The sequence below is a fragment of the Oncorhynchus masou genome, chromosome 18 (genome assembly GCF_036934945.1).
Source record: "Oncorhynchus masou masou isolate Uvic2021 chromosome 18, UVic_Omas_1.1, whole genome shotgun sequence".
Taxonomy (NCBI): domain Eukaryota; kingdom Metazoa; phylum Chordata; class Actinopteri; order Salmoniformes; family Salmonidae; genus Oncorhynchus; species Oncorhynchus masou.
The window spans coordinates 38309957-38332186 of NC_088229.1; the positions used below are offsets into that span (position 1 = coordinate 38309957).

Sequence of the window (22230 nt, forward strand, 5' to 3'; positions counted from 1 at the left end):
ATATATATATATATATATATATATATATATATATACAGTGCCTTGCGAAAGTATTCGGCCCCCTTGAACTTTGCGAACTTTTGCCACATTTCAGGCTTCAAACATAAAGATATAAAACTGTATTTTTTTGTGAAGAATCAACAACAAGTGGGACACAATCATGAAGTGGAACGACATTTATTGGATATTTCAAACTTTTTTAACAAATCAAAAACTGAAAAATTGGGCGTGCAAAATTATTCAGCCCCCTTAACTTAATACTTTGTAGCGCCACCTTTTGTTGCGATTACAGCTGTTAGTCGCTTGGGGTATGTCTCTATAATTTTTGCACATCGAGAGACTGAAAGTTTTTCCCATTCCTCCTTGCAAAACAGCTCGAGCTCAGTGAGGTTGGATGGAGAGCATTTGTGAACAGCAGTTTTCAGTTCTTTCCACAGATTCTCGATTGGATTCAGGTCTGGACTTTGACTTGGCCATTCTAACACCTGGATATGTTTATTTTTGAACCATTCCATTGTAGATTTTGCTTTATGTTTTGGATCATTGTCCATCCATCTTCCCATCAATTTTAACCATCTTCCCCGTCCCTGCTGAAGAAAAGCAGGCCCAAATCATGATGCTTCCACCACCATGTTTGACAGTGTGTATGGTGTGTTCAGGGTGATGAGCTGTGTTGCTTTTACGCCAAACATAACATTTTGCATTGTTGCCAAAAAGTTCAATTTCGGTTTCATCTGACCAGAGCACCTTCTTCCACATGTTTGGTGTGTCTCCCAGGTGGCTTGTGGCAAACTTTAAACGACACTTTTTATGGATATCTTTAAGAAATGGCTTTCTTCTTGCCACTCTTCCATAAAGGCCAGATGTGTGCAATATACGACTGATTGTTGTCCTATGGACAGAGTCTCCCACCTCAGCTGTAGATCTCTGCAGTTCATCTAGAGTGATCATGGGCCTCTTGGCTGCATCTCTGATCAGTCTTCTCCTTGTATGAGCTGAAAGTTTAGAGGGACGGCCAGGTCTTGGTAGATTTGCGGTGGTCTGATACTCCTTCCATTTCAATATTATCGCGTGCACAGTGCTCCTTGGGATGTTTAAAGCTTGGGAAATCTTTTTGTATCCAAATCCGGCTTTAAACTTCTTCACAACAGTATCTCGGACCTCCCTGGTGTGTTCCTTGTTCTTCATGATGCTCTCTGCGCTTTTAACGGACCTCTGAGACTATCACAGTGCAGGTGCATTTATACGGAGACTTGATTACACACAGGTGGATTGTATTTATCATCATTAGTCATTTAGGTCAACATTGGATCATTCAGAGATCCTCACTGAACTTTTGGAGAGAGTTTGCTGCACTGAAAGTAAAGGGGCTGAATCATTTTGCACGCCCAATTTTTCAGTTTTTGAGTTGTTAAAAATGTTTGAAATATCCAATAAATGTTGTTCCACTTCATGATTGTGTCCCACTTGTTGTTAATTCTTCACAAAAAAATACAGTTTTATATCTTTATGTTTGAAGCCTGAAATGTGGCAAAAGGTCGCAAAGTTCAAGGGGGGCGAATACTTTCGCAAGGCACTGTATATATATATATATATATATATATATATATATATATATATATAGTGCATTCGGGAAAGAATTCAGACCCCTTTACTCTTTCAACATTTTTTTTACGTTACAGCTCTTATTCGAAAATTCATTAAAAAAAATCATCAGTCTACACACAATACACCATAATGACAAAGCAAAAATAGTTTTTTTCCTTTCACATTTATAAAACACTTAAATACCTTATTTGCATCAATATTCAAACACTTTGTTATGAGACTCAAAATTGAGCTCAGGTGCATCCTGTTTCCATTGATCATCCTTGAGATGTTTCTACAACTTGATTGGAGTCCACCCGTGGTAAATTCAATTGATTGGACATGATTTGGAAAGGCACACACTTGTCTATATAAGGTTCCACAGTTGACAGTGCATGTCAGAGCAAAAACCAAACCATGAGGTCGAAGGAATTGTCTGTAGAGCTCAGCGAAAGGATTGTGCCAAGGCACAGATAGGGTACCAAAAAATGTGTTGAAGGTCCCCAAGAACACAGGGGCCTCCATCATTCTTAAATGGAAGAAGTTTGGAACCACCAAGACTCTTCTTAGCGCTGACCGCCCAGCCAAACGGCGCAATCCGGGAGAAGGGCCTTGGTCAGGAAGGTGACCAAGAACGCGATGGTCAGAGCTCCAAAGTTCCTCTGTAGAGATGTGAGAACCTTCCAGAAGGACAACTATCTCTGCAGCACTCCACCAATCAGGCCTTTATGGTAGAATGGCCAGACGGACGCCACTTTGACACACCTACTCATTTGAGGGTTTTTCTTAATTTTTACATTTTTTATTTGTTTAACACTTTTTGGATTGCTACATGATTCCACATGTGTTATTTCATAGCTTTAATAGTCTTCACTACTATTCTACAATGTAGAAAATAGTCAAAATAAAGAAAAACCCTTGAATGAGTATGTGTGTCCAAACTTTTGACTGGTACTGTGTATATCTACATAACATTCATTAAAAAATGTGTGGCCAACGTAGTTACTTCCCCATCTAGCCTGGTTGCGTAGCTAAATTTGCCTGTGTGACTGAATCTACATTAATAAAGATATGAGTGTTGTCAGTGAAACAAACCAGCTTTCCTGTTCAATTTATGACCCACAAGTCAAGACAGATTAGACTTGATCGGGTCGTTGGTGCCATGTGTGACCTACAATGTGCTCAGCTCGTATTTGCAGACTAGAGGGTCGCTGATCTCCCTGGGCAAAGGTTTCCATGGGAACGACCCCTGGATCCTCTAATTTGCTTTTTTGCAGCCCTCGCTCATCTTGAGGCTGAGTTATGTTGGATTCCTTTATGTCAGTCCCATGTCCTTCTGCTCTATTTCCTCACCCTAGACCCAGTCCCTATTTGCCTCCCCGCGCCCCCTCCTCCCTCTCACTCCCTCCTTCTCTCCCTCTCCTGTCGGCAAGCACTCTGCTCTATTTTCTTCCTCCTTACATGTTTGTCTACTACCAGCATGTGCAGTGAATCGGCCTGGTTTCCCACTGAAATCCAAGTGGCATGTTTCACATTCATTTGCAATGGGATCAGAAAATAAATAAATTGAAACAAACAATTGATGGCATAATCTTGGATATACATTTTTCCACAACACACATGGTACATGGTATAATTTATATAAATATTCTAGATGTTAATATTGAACACACGTCAACTTGACTGGGATGCTATGTCCTCATTTTGTCATTCCTTTAAGGGGTCTTGACAGGCAGCACAGGCACACAGATGCAGGGCCAGCCTGCTGCATACTCTCTGATTCAGGAGCGCAACTTTGGTTTTAGAAGTCGGTGGGAGATAATATATATGTATATTTTTGTTTATCTAGTCGGATACACTCCAAACAGCATACCCGACCGCTCGGAGGCGTCCACATAGTCCTAAAGCACACTGTTGCCTCATGTTGTATCACATTCCAATGATAAAATTGTGGGGGGGGGGCATGTCCCCCCTGTCCCTAGTGAAAGTTGCGCCCCTGCTCTGAGTGTAATGTGACGCCAGAAATGCATATGGTTTTCAACAACACACCAATAATGTGTTTGATGTGCATCAAACGTGTCATTCCAACAAATGTGATGGGCTAGATCCACCTAGTCACTAAATGATGCTAATACAACTTTACTCAGTGTTTTCCAATGCCAGTGTTCAAGGCCCAAATATATATTCACACGTAGGATAATGTACATATCAATGCAGTGGTCAGTGGTTGGATTAATTCTTTACATTTTTAATATTTTTTTCTTGATTGTGTGTTATTCTGTCTTAATGCAATGCAGAAACAGATATAGTAACATTTATTTTCTCATAATTTGTTGATGGGCAGATCTTAATTAAGGGGTTGTTGGGATATTAATAACCTACTGTCCTAAGAGCAGGAAGGGGGGGGGGGGGTAGCATTGCTTTAAGTGCTGTTGATTGGAGTAATGGAGGGTGTTAATCCATGTCTAAATTGGGGTTAATTCCAGGATAAATTGCTTTGTTGATGTTCTCAGTTTAGGGCCAAAGATCAAGTGTACATTTGACAATGGGCCACTTGTTTCTTACTGATCATACATCCTAGCATTACAATGGGATGATCCATCACACTAGGCAGATTTTGCCTGATAGCCTACCCTCTCTATGATTTTAAAGCTTCAATCTGTAATTTCTGTTTCCAGCAGACAACCTATCTGACTCTAATCCTCTCCAGAGACCCTTTGCCTAAAACACTACTCATATCATGTAGTCTCTGTTTCCTACTCAGGGTGGCGCCATTGATCTTGAACGACATAGTGAACGTCCAGGAGAAGCACCAAACATGCCTAATCTATTCATTTGAAAGTAGTTGACATGCCTGAGATTGTTTTGTTTATTTATTCGCCTGCAGAGTTTCATTAGTATAGCTAAATATATACACTAAATTACATTTGCAGCTTATGCGTTTGAAAACCCATAATATCCCAGCAGCGAAGTGAAATAATACATGTTCACGCAGCTGCTTCAAAGAACCAGTGTCTTGACTGACCATAAAGTGAAATAAGCTCCGCGCAGCTTCTATCTCCTCTCAACATCATGTGTTTCACTTGTTGATGATGCACTGATAAATGATCAAAACATGTCCACGAAGACAGCCTTAGTCAATCAATAAAACAAACCATTTTATCATGCAGCTGCAACTGGTGGTAGGCTGTAGTGGTGGTGGTGGTGGAAGTATGGTGCTAGTTAGTGATGCATGTACAAAACAATAATGAAATCTACAGTATAATAGTGTGCTTTGATATTATTTAATTACAACATATATTAAATACAACAATTATTACACTCTCTATTCAGAGGTATCTTGTAAATGAAAACTGCAGCCATCTACAAACTACAGATACATTGCCCTACCCCTTTGCATGATTCCCTTTGGTTTCGCCCAAATTTGGCTTTAGACGCGTGTTCTCCCTTCAAAAGCGGTTCGTTCTAATCATTGGCTGTGAGGGTTTGCGCTTCTTGTAGATTATTTCGCTGTCAATGGCCCGCTGGTGGACCTGTTTTCTATGAATACCTTGGCTTTTTACAGCCAAAATGCCAAGTATTTCCGTTGTTATGGATATCTTATATTGTTTATGGATATTTCCAATGGTAGGGGCTGTCGAAGGTAAGAGAGAATGCTGCTTTTTCTTTTTCTCGTCTGAATGCATAATTAAAACGTTCATGGATGATTGTCATTGTGAATAAACTCTACCATAAATCCATTAATTATACACCATCAATTATTCATTTCGTAAGATATTGCGCAAATATCATGTACATCTCGGAGTGGGGTGGATTGTGATGGTAGTGTAAAAGTAAATAATTCGTTTTTATTATATATTTTTTTAATGTGGCAACAGTAAATGCTTTCTGGGGGACTGTCACAATTGTAACGCCGTTATTTTTTATGCATCAAAGTCTGATGAAATTCTGTTGAGAGAAAAAACTAACGTTAGATAAAATACTCCAAGGATATACAGTATATCTATATGTAAAACAGTGCTTCATTCATTTTAATGGTTCTTACCACAAGTTTAGTTTTGACTCCTAAACTACCTGCAGTCAGTATACAGTATGTTATAGAAATGTATCTGCTTCAAAGCATATAATATTGTAACAAATGTGGTTTAGACAACTGCCAGTGTGTGTGTGTGTGTGTGTGTGTGTGTGTGTAACCCTGTAACCCCATCTCAGTCATATGTGCTATTTCTTTGATAATAGAATGTAGGTAGGCTATGTTAAATAGTCTGCCAATATGTTAAATGCGATGTTGAATCATCTGTATGAATGGTTTTGCTTGCAATTCAATCACACACACACACACACACGCACATACATACATACATACATACATACATACATACATACATACATACATACATACATACATACATACATACATACATACATACATACATACATACATTAAACCAATTGTTTTATATTTATTTAACCTTTATTTAACTATGCAAGTCAGTTAAGAACAAATTCCTATTTACAATGATGGCATACATGCATACATACATACATACATACATACATACATACACACACACACACACACACACACATACATATATCAATAACATGGTAATATATCTTCATGATATAAGTATATCCTATTATTTGAACTAGTGTCATTTTAAAACAAGCAAATATTCACTATGATCAGCACTCCATGGGATTTGTTGGTGAAGTATTGAGTTATATGCTCTCTCAGTCATTCCACAACACTTCAGGTGTCTTCTGTATTTAATGAAAGATGAATCAGATGTGGGGATGCATAACTGACCTATGATGGCTAAATCCAGCGCAAAAAGGCTTTTTGGATTGAAAAGCTGATCCGGCCCTGTGGTGTTTTTGACCTGTCTTTTGGATTGACAAGCTGATCCGGCCCTGTGGTGTGTTTGGCCTGTCTTTTGGATTGAAAAACTGATCCGGCCCTGTGGTGTGTTTGGCCTGTCTTTTGGATTGAAAAGCTGATCCGGCCCTGTGGTGTGTTTGGCCTGTCTTTTGGATTGAAAAGCTGATCCGGCCCTGTGGTGTGTTTGACCTGTCTTTTGGATTGAAAAGCTGATCCGGCCCTGTGGTGTGTTTGGCCTGTCTTTTGGATTGAAAAGCTGATCCGGCCCTGTGGTGTGTTTGGCCTGTCTTTTGGATTGAAAAGCTGATCCGGCCCTGTGGTGTGTTTGGCCTGTCTTTTGGATTGAAAAGCTGATCCGGCCCTGTGGTGTGTTTGGCCTGTCTTTTGGATTGAAAAGCTGATCCGGCCCTGTGGTGTGTTTGGCCTGTCTTTTGGATTGAAAAGCTGATCCGGCCCTGTGGTGTGTTTGGCCTGTCTTTTGGATTGAAAAGCTGATCCGGCCCTGTGGTGTGTTTGGCCTGTCTTTTGGATTGAAAAGCTGATCCGGCCCTGTGGTGTATTTGGCCTGTCTTTTGGATTGAAAAGCTGATCCGGTCCTGTGGTGTGTTTGGCCTGTCTTTTTTGATTGAAAAACTGATCAGGCCCTGTGGTGTGTTTGGCCTGTCTTTTGGATTGAAAAGCTGATCCGGCCCTGTGGTGTATTTGGCCTGTCTTTTGGATTGAAAAGCTGATCCGGCCCTGTGGTGTGTTTGGCCTGTCTTTTGGATTTTCAGGAGTTGAGAGTTAAAGCTACTTATTCTGAGTTTTGAACATTTTATGGCAGAATAACTTAGAGATTCAGGATTTCCTCATTTACTTGCATGGCTACATAGAGTCCTTGCTCCGGGCCAAATGCTACGTCACACCCACGGATATTATTTTCTTCTCCGCAATGAGTCTGGATCTGAGTACCTCCCCGACCCTTCACCGAATGTGAACACATTTGGGGCCGCCTGTTTGGTCCTGAAACCGATGGGTTGGGCCAGAGCAAGAACACAAGTGAGTAAAGCGGTGGGTTGAAAATGTGTCATTGGCTTTGTAATCTGATTTGTTAGACACCATCCCATCTCTGATGACTTTGTTTTGTACAACACCCCTCGTGCCCCTCGTCACTACGAACGACTTCAATGATGGCAGTCTCAGATTGAAGTATGTTGCGAACACAGAATTTAGCGCGAGTCATCAGGCTACTGCTTTGGTAACAACAGTGTAACAAATTGTAATGACATATTAACTAAACCTGTAATTAACATTGAAAGGACATTTTAAGTTATTAAGAGTAATTGTTACTGATCTCTCTCTGCAGTCACTGAAGTAGTTACAGTAAGAGTAACTACTAGGCCTTCATGTGAAATTTTTACCTTAGTTACATGGTTCATGCACAGCAAGATATGTGATAAAAATCACAGAAAATGACTTAACAAATGTGTTACTGGTTAACAGTATGGCTGCCTAACTGTGACTGTTGTGCTTATGTCCATAACATCATGCATGTCCAAGGCCTATTACGATTTCACCAACCTTCTGACTAAAACAAAGAAAAAAATCTATAGGTCTAGATGCCTTTTAATAATTCCCCTCAATTGCTTCAGTCAGTCAAACATATCTGAGTTGTGTGGGATCATGTGATGTCTGTCTGTCAGTTCTGGGCCCATGTGACGTCTGCTTGCTCTGCTCTGCTCTCCCAGCCTGCTGTCCCCTCCTGTCCCTCTGTTTCAGCTGTGAGACCTCCCTCCCTCCCCCTTGTTGGGCTGCACAGCGTCCATGTTACCAAGTCTTTATGTAAGCTGGGCAGACCTGACCGATTTCAGCCACGTCAAGAGCTATTGGCTCAGCATTGGCTTCCATAGTCTGGCTGAGAAATCATATAGGATCTCTCTCTCACTCTATCTCTCTCTCCCCATTATGTTCTGTCACACCATAGACATTTTTTCTTTTCTTTACCTGACTGGGTTCTTTGTAGTGGTTGGTTAGTTACACATGCCAATTGGATGCAGATGGTAACCATACATGTGAATGTAGGTATTTTTTATCCAGAGAAGAGGAGTGCAACTGTAAATGTTTGACACGTAATGGCTGAATGGCTGTACTTGGGTGGCTCTGCAGTTCCAACCTCCAACACTACTCTTTTTTTTCACGAATGGTTTTTGCTTTTATGAAACATACAGAAAGGCTCTCTTCCTATCCATGCCTACTGGCAAGGACTGTCTGATACAGAATGTCTTGTTCACAGCATATACTGTTTGATGGTTCTCCTTTCCATCCACCTCTTTGGTCTATCTATATACTTTTTACTATGGTCAAATATCACAACAACTCTGCCGCAAATAGTTAGCATTTAGTTAGCTGTTTTTTTTAGGGTGGTGGATGACTATACATTATGGTCGTTAACTATTTGTTATGATGATCTATTTCTATTTCCTCTTTACTGACGTTTTTAGCAATGTCTTGCGACTTGCGACTGACTGAGGCCATTTTGGTCCACCTTAAGCCCTTACCTGTCCATTTGTTCCAGACAAAACAAAGCACTTATTTTAAACACAAGTTCAATAAAAATAACTGAATTTGTATTTTCAGTATAACCAAAGTGTTGACATGACACCTTTTGCTTTTTGCTTCCAAAAGAAGCATAGCCTTTCTGCTCTTTGGAAGTCAATCAATATGCAGTGTAACGCTGCTCTTCGGTGCATTACTCTTTCCCCTCTGGGAGCAGTGGCAGAAAATATTTAGCATCAAAACAGCCAACGACCTACTTCTCCTTCTTCCCTATGGTGGGGTTGCAGAACATGGTTACACTTACAGGACTGAGACACTTAACAGTGTAACATGTAAATGTTACAATCTATATATACCGTAGTTATGGTTATAGATTTGTTATGAGTCTACCCTTGTTTCCAGGTTGGATTAAAGCCAGACAACCGTTCGCCAGACAAGATGGACATTGGGTACAGTGAATGAACCCATTCTGGAACTGCAAGCACATGCGCCAAAGAAACAAACCTATCTCTTGGCCAGTGGAACATTGACACCTTTGAATGTAAAATGCTTCCTTGCATTCATTTTGCTCCCTCTGAATAACAACAGGTGCAACGTTTCACTGTGGCAAAGGCTTAGTAAATCATTGTCATTATACAAGGCCTGGCACTCATTTTTTAATTGGAACAGGATCAGGATGTTGCCCATTTGGGACTTTATATGATCACCAGTGGGTGAAAAACCTCCGTCCTTGGAAAGTCATTGAAAAGTAATTGACATTGGAGAGTGGGAAACCCTGATGAATGATGCTGTTCTGAGGTTTACTGAGGTGAGTACTCCAGTGACAGAGGCAGGATCCACCCAGTATCTACCCTGGTCGCAGTAAATAACAATAGCGGTGCTATATACAGGGTGTACCGGTACAGAGTCAATGTGCGGTGGCACCGGTGTCAAGGTAATTGAGGTAATATGTACATGTAGGTAGAGTTATTAAAGTGACTATGCATTGATAATAACAGAGAGTAGCAGCAGCATTCCAGGGGGGGGGGGGGCAATGCAAATAGTCTGGGTAGTCATTTGATTAGTTGTTCAGGAGTTTTAAGGCTTGGGGGTGGAAGCTATTTAGGAGTCTCTTGGACCTAGACCTGGTGCTCCGGTACCGCTTGCTGTGTGGTAGCAGAGAGAACAGTCTATGACTAGGGTGGCTGGTGGAGTCTTTGACCATTTTTAGGGCCTTCCTCTGACACTGCCTGGTATAGAGGTCCTGTATGTCAGGAAGCTTGGCCCCGGTGATGTACTGGGCCGTACACACTAGAGGTCGACCAATTAATCGGAATGGCCGATTAATTAGGGACGATTTCGAGTTTTCATAGCAATCGGAAATCGGTATTTTTGGACACTGGTTTGGCCGATTTATTTTTTTCAAATTCTTTTATTTTTTTAAATTTTTTTACACCTTTATTTAATCTTTATTTAACTAGGCAAGTCAGTTGCCTAGAACTTGTTCTCAACTAGCCTATATGGTTAAATAAAGGTGAAATACAAAATAAAAAAGTTACACATTCTTATTTTCAATGACGGCCTAGGAACGGGCAGAACGACAGATTTTTACCTTGTCAGCTCAGGGGATTCAATCTTGCAACCTTACAGTTAACTTACAGATTACAATGCACTCCATGAGGAGACTGCCTGTTACACGAATGCAGTAAGAAGCAGTAAGAAGAACAGTGCTCCGGGCAGCCGAGCGGAAAAGGAGGAAAACTCGCCTCCCTGCGGACCTGGCATCCTTTCACTCCCTCCTCTCTACATTTTCCTCCTCTGTCTCTGCTGCTAAAGCCACTTTCTTCCACTCTAAATTCCAAGCATCTGCCTCTAACCCTAGGAAGCTCTTTGCCACCTTCTCCTCCCTCCTGAATCCTCCTCCCCTCCCCCCTCCTCCCTCTCTGCAGATGACTTTGTCAACCATTTTGAAAAGAAGGTCGACGACATCCGATCCTCGTTTGCTAAGTCAAACGACACCGCTGGTTCTGCTCACACTGCCCTACCCTGTGCTCTGACCTCTTTCTCCCCTCTCTCTCCAGATGAAATCTCGCTTCTTGTGACGGCCGGCCGCCCAACAACCTGCCCGCTTGACCCTATCCCCTCCTCTCTTCTCCAGACCATTTCCGGAGACCTTCTCCCTTACCTCACCTCGCTCATCAACTCATCCCTGACCGCTGGCTACGTCCCTTCCGTCTTCAAGAGAGCGAGAGTTGCACCCCTTCTGAAAAAACCTACACTCGATCCCTCCGATGTCAACAACTACAGACCAGTATCCCTTCTTTCTTTTCTCTCCAAAACTCTTGAACGTGCCGTCCTTGGCCAGCTCTCCCGCTATCTCTCTCAGAATGACCTTCTTGATCCAAATCAGTCAGGTTTCAAGACTAGTCATTCAACTGAGACTGCTCTTCTCTGTATCACGGAGGCGCTCCGCACTGCTAAAGCTAACTCTCTCTCCTCTGCTCTCATCCTTCTAGACCTATCGGCTGCCTTCGACACTGTGAACCATCAGATCCTCCTCTCCACCCTCTCCGAGTTGGGCATCTCCGGTGCGGCCCACGCTTGGATTGCGTCCTACCTGACATGTCGCTCCTACCAGGTGGCGTGGCGAGAATCTGTCTCCTCGCCACGCGCTCTCACCACTGGTGTCCCCCAGGGCTCTGTTCTAGGCCCTCTCCTATTCTCGCTATACACCAAGTCACTTGGCTCTGTCATAACCTCACATGGTCTCTCCTATCATTGCTATGCAGATGACACACAATTAATCTTCTCCTTTCCCCCTTCTGATGACCAGGTGGCGAATCGCATCTCTGCATGTCTGGCAGACATATCAGTGTGGATGACGGATCACCACCTCAAGCTGAACCTCGGCAAGACGGAGCTGCTCTTCCTCCCGGGGAAGGACTGCCCGTTCCATGATCTCGCCATCACGGTTGACAACTCCATTGTTTCCTCCTCCCAGAGCGCTAAGAACCTTGGCGTGATCCTGGACAACACCCTGTCGTTCTCAACTAACATCAAGGCGGTGGCCCGTTCCTGTAGGTTCATGCTCTACAACATCCGCAGAGTACGCCCCTGCCTCACACAGGAAGCGGCGCAGGTCCTAATCCAGGCACTTGTCATCTCCCGTCTGGATTACTGCAACTCGCTGTTGGCTGGGCTCCCTGCCTGTGCCATTAAACCCCTACAACTCATCCAGAACGTCGCAGCCCGTCTGGTGTTCAACCTTCCCAAGTTCTCTCACGTCACCCCGCTCCTCCGCTCTCTCCACTGGCTTCCAGTTGAAGCTCGCATCCGCTACAAGACCATGGTGCTTGCCTACGGAGCTGTGAGGGGAACGGCACCGCAGTACCTCCAGGCTCTGATCAGGCCCTACACCCAAACAAGGGCACTGCGTTCATCCACCTCTGGCCTGCTCGCCTCCCTACCACTGAGGAAGTACAGTTCCCGCTCAGCCCAGTCAAAAATGTTCGCTGCTCTGGCCCCCCAATGGTGGAACAAACTTCCTCACGACGCCAGGACAGCGGAGTCAATCACCACCTTCCGGAGACACCTGAAACCCCACCTCTTCAAGGAATACCTAGGATAGGATAAAGCAATCCTTCTCACCCCCCCCCCCACCCCTTAAATGATTTAGATGCACTATTGTAAAGTGGCTGTTCCACTGATGTCAGAAGGTGAATTCACCAATTTGTAAGTCGCTCTGGATAAGAGCGTCTGCTAAATGACTTAAATGTAAATGTAATGTAAATGTAAGCCAAGGTAAGTTGCTAGCTAGCATTAAACTTATCTTATAAAAAACGATCAATCAATCATAATCACTAGTTAACTACACATGGTTTCAAAAAAAAATTGTAACCTTTATTTAACTAGGCAAGTCAGCTAAGAACAAATTCTTATTTTCAATGACGGCCTAGGAACAGTGGGTTGACTGCCTGTTCAGGGGCAGAACGACAGATTTGTACCTTGTCAGCTTGTGGATTTGAACTTGCAATCTTCCGGTTACTAGTCCAACGCTCTGACCACTTGGCTACCCTGCCACCCCACATGGTTGATGATATTACTAGTTTATCTAGCGTGTCCTGCATTGCATATAATCAATGTGGTGCGTATCGTTGCTCCAATATGTACCTAACCATAAACATCAATGCCTTTCTTAAAATCAATACACAGAAGTCTATATTTTTAAACCTGCATATTTAGCTAAAAGAAATCCAGGTTAGCAGGCAATATTAACCAAGTGAAATTGTGTCACTTCTCTTGCGTTCATTGCACGCAGAGTCAGTGTATATGCAACAGTTTGGGCCGCCTAATTTGCCAGAATTTTATGCAATTATGACATAACATTGAAGGTTGTGCAATTTAACAGGAATATTTAGACTTATGGATGCCACCTGTTAGATAAAATACGGAACGGTTCCGTATTTCTTGTTTTCGAGATGATAGTTTCCGGATTCGGCCATATTAATGACCTAAGGCTCGTATTCCTGTGTGCTTATTATATTATAATTAAGTCTATGATTTGATAGAGCAGTCTGACTGAGCGGTGGTAGGGAGCAGCAGGCTCATAAGCATTCATTCAAAGAGCACTTTTGTGCGTTTGCCAGCAGCTGTTTATGACTTCAAGCCTATCAACTCCCGAGATTAGGCTGGTGTAACCGATGTGAAATGGCTAGCTAGTTAGCGGGGTGCACGCTAATAGCGTTTCAAACGTCACTCGCTCTGAGACTTGGAGTGGTTGTTTTGCCTGCTCTGTATAGGTAACGCTGCTTCGAGGTGGCTGTTGTCATTGTGTTCCTGGTTTGAGCCCAGGTAGGAGCGAGGAGAGGGATAGAAGCTATACTGTTACGCTGGCAATACTAAAGTGCATATAAGAACATCCAATGGTCAAAGGTTAATGAAATACAAATGGTATAGATAGAAATAGTCCTATAATTCCTATAATAACTATAACCTAAAACTTCTTACCTGGGAATATTGAAGACTCATCTTAAAGGGAACCACCAGTTTTCATATGTTCTCATGTTCTGAGCAAGGAACTTAAACGTTAGCTTTCTTACATGGCATATATTGCACTTTTACTTTCCTCTCCAACACTTTGTTTTTGCATTATTTAAACCAAATTGAACATGTTTCATTATTTATTTGAGGATAAATTGATATTATTGATGTATTATATTAAGTTAAAATAAGTGTTCATTCAGTATTGTTGTAATTGTCATTATTACAAATACATTTAAAAAATCGGGCAATTAATAGGCATCGGCTTTTGTTGGTCTACCAATAATCGGTATCGGTATCGGCATTGAAAAATCATAATCGTTCGACCTCTAGTACATATTACCCTCTCTAGTGCGACCTCTAGTACACATTACCCTCTCTAGTGCCTTGCAGTTAGAGGCCGAGCAGTTGCCTTACAAGGCAGTGATGCAACCCGTCAGGATGCTCTCGATGGTGCAGCTGTAAAACCTTTTGAGGATCTGAGGACTTATGCTGAATCTTTTCAGTCTCCTGAGGGGGAATAGGTTTTGTTGTGCCCTCTTCACAACTGTCTTGGTGTGCTTGTACCATGTTAGTTTGTTGGTAATGTGGACGCCAAGGAACTTGAAGCTCTCAACCTGCTCCACCTCAGCCCCGTTTATGAGAATGGAGGTGTGCTCGGTCCTCCTTTTCCTGTTGTCCACAATCATCTCAACGTGAGTGCTATGGGTCAGTAGTCTTTTAGGTAGGTTACCTGTGTTCTTGGGCACAGGGACTATGGTGGTCTGCTTGAAACATGCTAGTATTACAGATTCAGACAGGGAGTGGTTTAAAATGTCAGTGAAGACACTTGCCAGTTGGTCAGCGCATGCTCAGAGTACACGTCCTGGTAATCTGTCTGGCCCTGCGGCCTTGTGAACAGCTGATGCTCTCATGCATGTTTCAGTGTTACTTGCCTTGAAGCGAGCATAGAAGTTATTCAGCTTGTCTGGTAGGTCATGTCACTGGGCAGCTCTTGGCTCTCGGCTCTTGGCTGGGCTTCCCTTTATAGTCTGTAATAGGCCCTGCCACATTGGAGCCGGGGTATTACGATTCAATCTTAGTCCTGTATTGACACTTTGCCTTTTTGAGGGTTCTTCGGAGGGCATAGTGGGATTTCTTATTTGCTTCCGGTTACAGTCCCGCTCCTTGAAAGCGGCAGCTCTATCCTTTAGCTCAGTGCGAATGTTGCCTGTAATCCATGGCTTCTGGGTGGTGTATGTACGTACAGTCACTGTGGGGGGGGGACGTCCTCGATGCACTTATTGATAAAGCCAGTGACTGATGTGGTGTACTCCTCAATGCCATCGAAAGAATCCCAGAACATATTCCAGTCTGTGCTAGCAAAACAGTCCTGTAGTTTAACCTCTTGAAACTCTGGGGGCGCTATTTCATTTTTGGATGAAAAACGTTCCCGTTTTAAACAAGATATTTTGTCACAAAAAGATGCTCGACTATGCATATAATTGATAGCTTTGGAAAGAAAACACTCTGAATTTTCCAGAACTGCAAAGATATTGTCTGTGAGTGCCCTAGAACAGGAGCTACAGGCAAAACCAAGATGAAACGGCAACCAGGAAATGAGCATGATTTTTGAGGCTCTGTTTTCCATTGTCTCCTTATATGGCTGTGAATGCGACAGGAATGAGCCTGCCCTATCTATCGTTTCCCCAAGGTGTCTGCAGCATTGTGACGTATTTGTAGGCATATCATTGGAAGATTGACCATAAGAGACTACATTTTCCAGGTGTCCACCCGGTGTCCTCCGTCGAAATTGGTGCGTCATTTTCAGCTGCTGGTATTTTTCCATGGGATTCTGAGGGGAAAGCAGGCTTCCACGAACGGCATATCAATGAAGAGATATGTGAAAAAACACCTTGAGGATTGATTCTAAACAACGTTTGCCATGTTTCGGTCGATAATATGGAGTTAATTCGGAAAAAGTTTGACGTTTTGGTGACTGAATTTTCGGTTTGTTTCGGTAGCCAAATGTGATGTACAAAACGGAGCGATTTCTCCTACACAAAGATTCTTTCAGGAAAAACTGAACATTTGCTATGTAACTGAGAGTCTCCTCATTGAAAACATCCGAAGTTCTTCAAAGGTAAATGATTTTATTTATTTGGTTATCTGGTTTTTGTGAAAATGTTGCGTGCTAAATGCTGCGCAAAATGCTAAGCTAGCTTGCAATACTCTTACACAAATGCTTGATTTGCTATGGTTCAAAAGCATATTTTGAAAATCTGAGATGACAGTGTTGTTAAGAAAAGGCTAAGCTTGAGAGCTAAGCACATTCATTTCATTTCATTTGCGATTTTCATAATTAGTTAATGTTACGTTATGCTAATGAGCTTGAGGCTATAACTGGATACAGGTTTTTTTCATAGCCAAACGTGAACAAAACGGAGGACAAAATTTGTCCTACACAAATAATATTTTTTTGAAAAACTGAACATTTGCTATCTAACTGAGAGTCTCCTCATTGAAAACATCTGAAGTTCTTCAAAGGTAAATTATTTTATTTGAATGATTTTCTTGTTTTTGTGAAAATGTTGCTGGCTGAATTCTAGGCTTATAGCTATGCTAGCTATCAATACCCTTACACAAATGCTTGTTTAGCTATGGTTGAAAAGCATATTTTGAAAATCTGAGATGACAGTGTTGTTAACAAAAGTCTAAGCTTGAGAGCAAATATATTTATTTCATTTCATTTGCGATTTTCATGAATAGTTAACGTTGCGTTATGCTAATGAGCTTGAGGCTATAAATAGAATCCCGGATCCGGGATTGCTCGACGCAAGAAGTTAACATCTGCTTCATCTGACCACTTTTTTATAGACCGAGTCACTGGTGCTTCCTGCTTAAAATTTTGCGTGTAAGCAGGAATCAGTGGGATAGAATTTGATTTGTCAAATGGAGGGCGGGCTTTGTACGCATCTCTGTGTGTGAAGTAAAGGAGGTCTAGAGTTTTTTTCCCCCTCTGGTTGCACATTTAACATGCTGATAGAAATGAGGTAAAACTGATTTAAGTTTCCCTGCATTAACTTCTTGGCGCTACCCATCCCGTTAGCGGGATCATTTTCATCAGCAACCGCTGAATAGCATAGCATACAGTCAAATAATATTACAAAAAATATTAATAAAAAATATTGCAAAACACAGTTTAGCCTTTTGTTAATCCACCTGTTGTCTCAGATTTTGAAATGATGCTTTACAGCGAAAGCAATCCAAGCGTTTGTGTAAGTTTATCGATAGCATAGCATAACATCATGTACACTTAGCATCAGGAAGCTTGGTCACGAAAATCAGAAAAGCAATCAAATTAATTGCTTACCTTTGATGATCTTTGGATGTTTTCACTCACGAGACTCCCAGTTACACAACAAATGTTCCTTTTGTCCTTTTGTTTATTTTTATACCCAAAATACCTCCGTTTGTTTGTTGCGTTATGTTCAGAAATCCACAGGAAAGAGAGGTCACGACAATGCAGACGTATATTCCAAATAATATCCATAATGTACACAGAAACATGTCAAACGTTTTTTATAATCAATCCTCATGTTGTTTTTATAATATATATATTCGATAATATATCAACCGAGTTTGTAGGTTTTTCAATAACAGAGGGAGGAACAATGGCGGCTTTACTCAGTTGCGGAAAAACTCACTCTGAGAGCCCCCACCTATCCACTTACGCAATGTAATCCTTCACGTTCATTTTTCAAAATAAAAGCCTGAAACTATGTCTAAAGACTGTTGACACCTTAGGGAAGCCAGAGAAAAAGGAATCTGGTGGATATCCCTTTAAATGGAGGATAGGCATGCATAGGAACAGAAGGGTTTCAAAATTAGAGGCACTTCCTGATTGGATTTTCCTCAGGGTTTCGCCTGCAATATCAGTTCTGTTATACTCACAGACAATATTTTTTACAGTTTTGGAAACTTTAGAGTGTTTTCTATCATAATCTGACAATTATATGCATATTCTAGTTTCTTGGGCTGAGAAATAGGCCGTTTGAAATGGGTACGTTTTTTAGCCAAAAACTAAAATACTGCCCCCTACACGCAAAAGGTTAAAGTCCCCGTCCACTTGGAGCGCCGCATATGGATGAGCATTTTCCTGTTTGCCTATGGCCGTATACAGGTCATTGAGTGAGGTCCTGTAGCACAAACTCAAAAAAATTCTGGGACACTGTAAAGTCCATGGAGAATATGAGCACCTTCTCCCAGCTGCCCACTGCACTGAGGCTAGGAAACAGTGTCACCACTGATAAATACACTATAATTGAGAATTTCGATAAGCATATTTCTGCGGCTGGCCATACTTTCCACCTGGCTACCCCTACCCCAGTCAACAGCTCTGCACTCCCCACAGCAAATCGCCCAAGCATCCCCAATTTCTACTTCACCCAAATCCAGATAGCTGATGTTCTTAACTTCATGCGACGAGCAATCCCGGATCCAAATAGGAGACTCTCAGTTAGATAGAAAATGTTCAGTTTTTCAAAAAATATTATTTGTGTAGGAGAAATCGCTCCGTTTTGTTCATCACGTTTGGCTAAGAAAAAAACACGAAAATTCAGTCATTACAACGCCAAACTTTTTTCCAAATTAACTCCATAATATCGACAGAAACATGGCAAACGTTGTTTAGAATCACTCCTCAAGGTGTTTTTCACATATCTATTCGATGATAAATCATTCGTGGCATGCAGCTGGAGATTACGCAATAATTTCGACAGAGGACACCAAGCGGGCACCTGGTAAATGTAGTCTCTTATGGTCAATCTTCCAATGATATGCCTACAAATACGTCACAATGCTGCAGACACCTTGGGGAAACAACAGAAAGTGTAGGCTCATTCCTGGCGCATTCAGAGCCATATAAGGAGACATTGGAACACAGCGCCTTCAAAATCTGGGCCATTTCCTGTTTGAAATTTCATCTTGGTTTCGCCTGTTGCATCAGTTCTGTGGCACTCACAGATAATATCTTTGCAGTTTTGGAAACGGAAACGTTTTCTTTTCAAAGCTGTCAATTATATGCATAGTCTTTTCGTGACAAAATATCTTGTTTAAAACGGGAACGTTTTTTTTATCCAAAAATTAAAAGAGCGCCCCCTATATCGAAGAAGTTAAAGAACTGCAAAACCTGGACCCCTACAAATCAGCCGGGCTAGACAATTCGGACCCTCTCTTTCTAAAATTATCTGCTGAAATTGTTGTAACCCCTATCACTAGCCTGTTCAACCTCTCTTTCGTATCGTCTGAGATTCCCAAAGATTGGAAATGTCAAAGGTGTGTACGGGAGGCGAAGTCAGGTGCAGGAGAGCAGAGTGTAGTGAACAGGCGCTCTTTAATTCCGTTCCAAAATTCACAGGACATAAAAACAATAACCTGCCAAAAACACGGAATATGACAAAAGTAAAGCGCCGACAATAATCCACAATGCCAAACAAACAATTACACACAAAGACAAGATGGGAAACAGAGGACTAAATACATGTAGAATTATTAGGGAATGAAAACCAGGTGTATATGGGACAAGAAGGATATATGAAAAATGGAGCGGCGAAGACTAGAAAGCCGGTGACGCCGATCACCGAAGCCGCCCAAACAAGGAGAGGAGCGGACTTCGGCAGAAGTCGTGACAGTACCCCCCCTTTGACGCTCGGCTCCAGCGGCACAACGACCCGGAGGACGAGGCGCAGGACGATCCAGCCGGCGACAGTGAAACTCCCGCAGCAGTTCAGGATCCAAAACATCCGCAGCCGGAACCCAGCACCTCTCCTCCAGACCGTACCCTTCCCACTCCACTAGGTACTGAAGGCCCCCCGCCCGACGCCTCGAATCCAGGATGGAACGAACGATGTACGCCGTGGCCCCCTTGATGTCCAAAGGGGGTGGAAGAACCTTCCGCACCTAAGATTCCTGGAGCAGACCAGCCACCACCGGCCTGAGGAGAGACACATGGAACAATGGTTAATACGATAACCAGAGGGAAGCTGTAATCTGTAACATACCTCGTTCACCCTCCTCAGGACTTTAAAGGGTCCCACAAACCGCGGACCCAGCTTCCGGCAGGGCAGGCAGAGGGGCAGGTCATGGGTCGAGAGCCAGACCCTGTCCCCCGGTGTTTGCACCGGAGTCTCACTGCGGTGACGGTCCCCACTGATTTTCTGGCGGCGCGCGACTCGCTGGAGGTCTACATGTGCGGCCTCCCATATCTCCTCCACGCGCCTAAACCAGTCGTCCACCGCAGGAGCTTCAGTCTGACCCTGATGCCACAGTGCCAGAACCGGCTGGTACCCCAATACGCACTGAAAGGGGGAGAGGTTAGTGGAGGAGTGGTGAAGCGAGTTCAGTACCATCTCGGCCCAGGGCACGAACGCCTCCCACTCCCCCGGTCGGTCCTGGCAATAGAACCGCAGAACCCTGCCCACATCCTGGTTGACTCTCTCCACCTGCCCATTACTCTCTGGGTGAAACCCTGAAGTTAGGCTGATCGAGACCCCCAGACGTTCTATGAACGCCTTCCAAACTCTTGACGTGAACTGGGGACCCCCGGGCACTGTGAGAGCACGGCTCCTATCCCAGCCTCGGAATCATCCACCTCCACTATGAATGCCAAAGAGGGATCCGGATTGGCCAGCACGGGAGCCGAATTAAACAGAGCTCTTAGCTGCCCAAAAGTCCTGTCCGCCTCAGCCGACCACTGCAACCGTACAGGACCCCCCTTCAACAATGAGGTAATGGGAGCAGCAACCTGGCCAAAACCCCAGATAAATCTCCGGTAGTAATTGGCAAACCCTAAAAAGTGCTGCACCTCCTTTACCGTGGTGGGAGTCGGCCAATTACGCATGGCTGCAATGCGGTCACTCTCCATCTAATCCCCTGATGTGGAAATGCGATACCCTAGGAAGGAGACGGCCTGCTGAAAGAACAGGCACTTCTCAGCCTTGACATACAGGTCATGCTCCAACATCCAAGTACCTTGAGCACCAAGGATACATGCTCAGCACGTGTAGCGGAGTATATCATCGATATACACCACCACACCCTGCCCGTGCAGGTCCCTGAAAATCTTACCTACAAAGGATTGGAAAACTGATGGAGCATTCATCAACCCGTACGGCATGACAAGGTACTCATAATGCCCTGTGGTGGTATTAAACGCTGTCTTCCACTCGTCTCCCTCCCGGATACACACCAGGTTATACGCACTCCTGAGATCCAGTTTCTTGAAGAAGCGCGCCCCATGCATTGACTCAATCGCCGTGGCGATAAGAGATAGCGGGTAACTGTACCTCACCGTGATTTGGTTGAGACCTCTATAGTCAATGCACGGGCGTAAACCTCCATCCTTCTTCTTCACTGACGCAGAGACATACTGTATGTATCCATAGCCACCGTCTCCACTTGCGACAGGGGATACACGTGACTCCTGGGAAGCGCAGTGTCTGCAAGGAGATTTATCGCACAATCCCCCCCCCCGTCGATGAGGTGGTAATTGAGTCACCTTCTTTTCAAAGAAGGCGAGAGCCAAATCGGCATATTCTGGGGGGGGTGGGGTGTACGGTGGAGACCTGGTCTGGACTTTCCACCATGGTAGCACCAACCGGCAACCCCTACACACCTCCCTGAGCACTCTTGTGACCACCCCGTGAGAGCCCTCTGTTGCCAGGAAATAGTGGGGTTATGCAGAGCCAACCAGGGAAGGCCTAGTACCACAGGAAACACAGGAGAGGAAGAGGCAGATTTTCTCCTCATGATCCCCCTGTATAACCATGGCCATGGTGGCCTCCCTGATTAGCCCGGACCCTAATGGTCGACTATCCAGAGTGTGAACCGGGAAGGGTCTAACTACAGGAAAGATGGCGATCCCTCAACTCATGGCTAACGCTCTGTTGTTTAAAATTCCCAGCTGCGTCTGAATCGACGAGCACCTTATGCTGTGAATGTGGAGAAAACTCAGGGAAACAAACAGGCACAAACAGTTGATCAACAAAGGACTCTGGTTGAGTGTGGTGTGAGGGAAATAGTCCTATAATTCCTATAATAACTACAACCTAAAACTTTTACCTGGGAATATTGAAGACTCATGTTAAAAGGAACCACCAGCTTTCATATGTTCTCATGTTCTGAGCAAGGAACTGAAACGTTAGCTTTCTTACATAGCACATATTGCA

The 22230-nt window shown here is 43.4% G+C and overlaps 1 protein-coding gene across 1 annotated transcript in view; it reads left to right on the plus strand.

The window, feature by feature from the left end:
- Positions 1 to 5025: 5025 nt before the first annotated feature.
- Positions 5026 to 22230, plus strand: part of LOC135504541 (ephrin type-B receptor 2-like) — a 60763-nt gene continuing 43558 nt past the window's right edge. Inside the window, exon 1 of the mRNA XM_064923229.1 lies at positions 5026 to 5230. Within this exon, the coding sequence (XP_064779301.1) occupies positions 5158 to 5230 (73 nt within the window). The 5' untranslated portion in view covers positions 5026 to 5157. The remainder of the gene's footprint in view (positions 5231 to 22230) is intronic.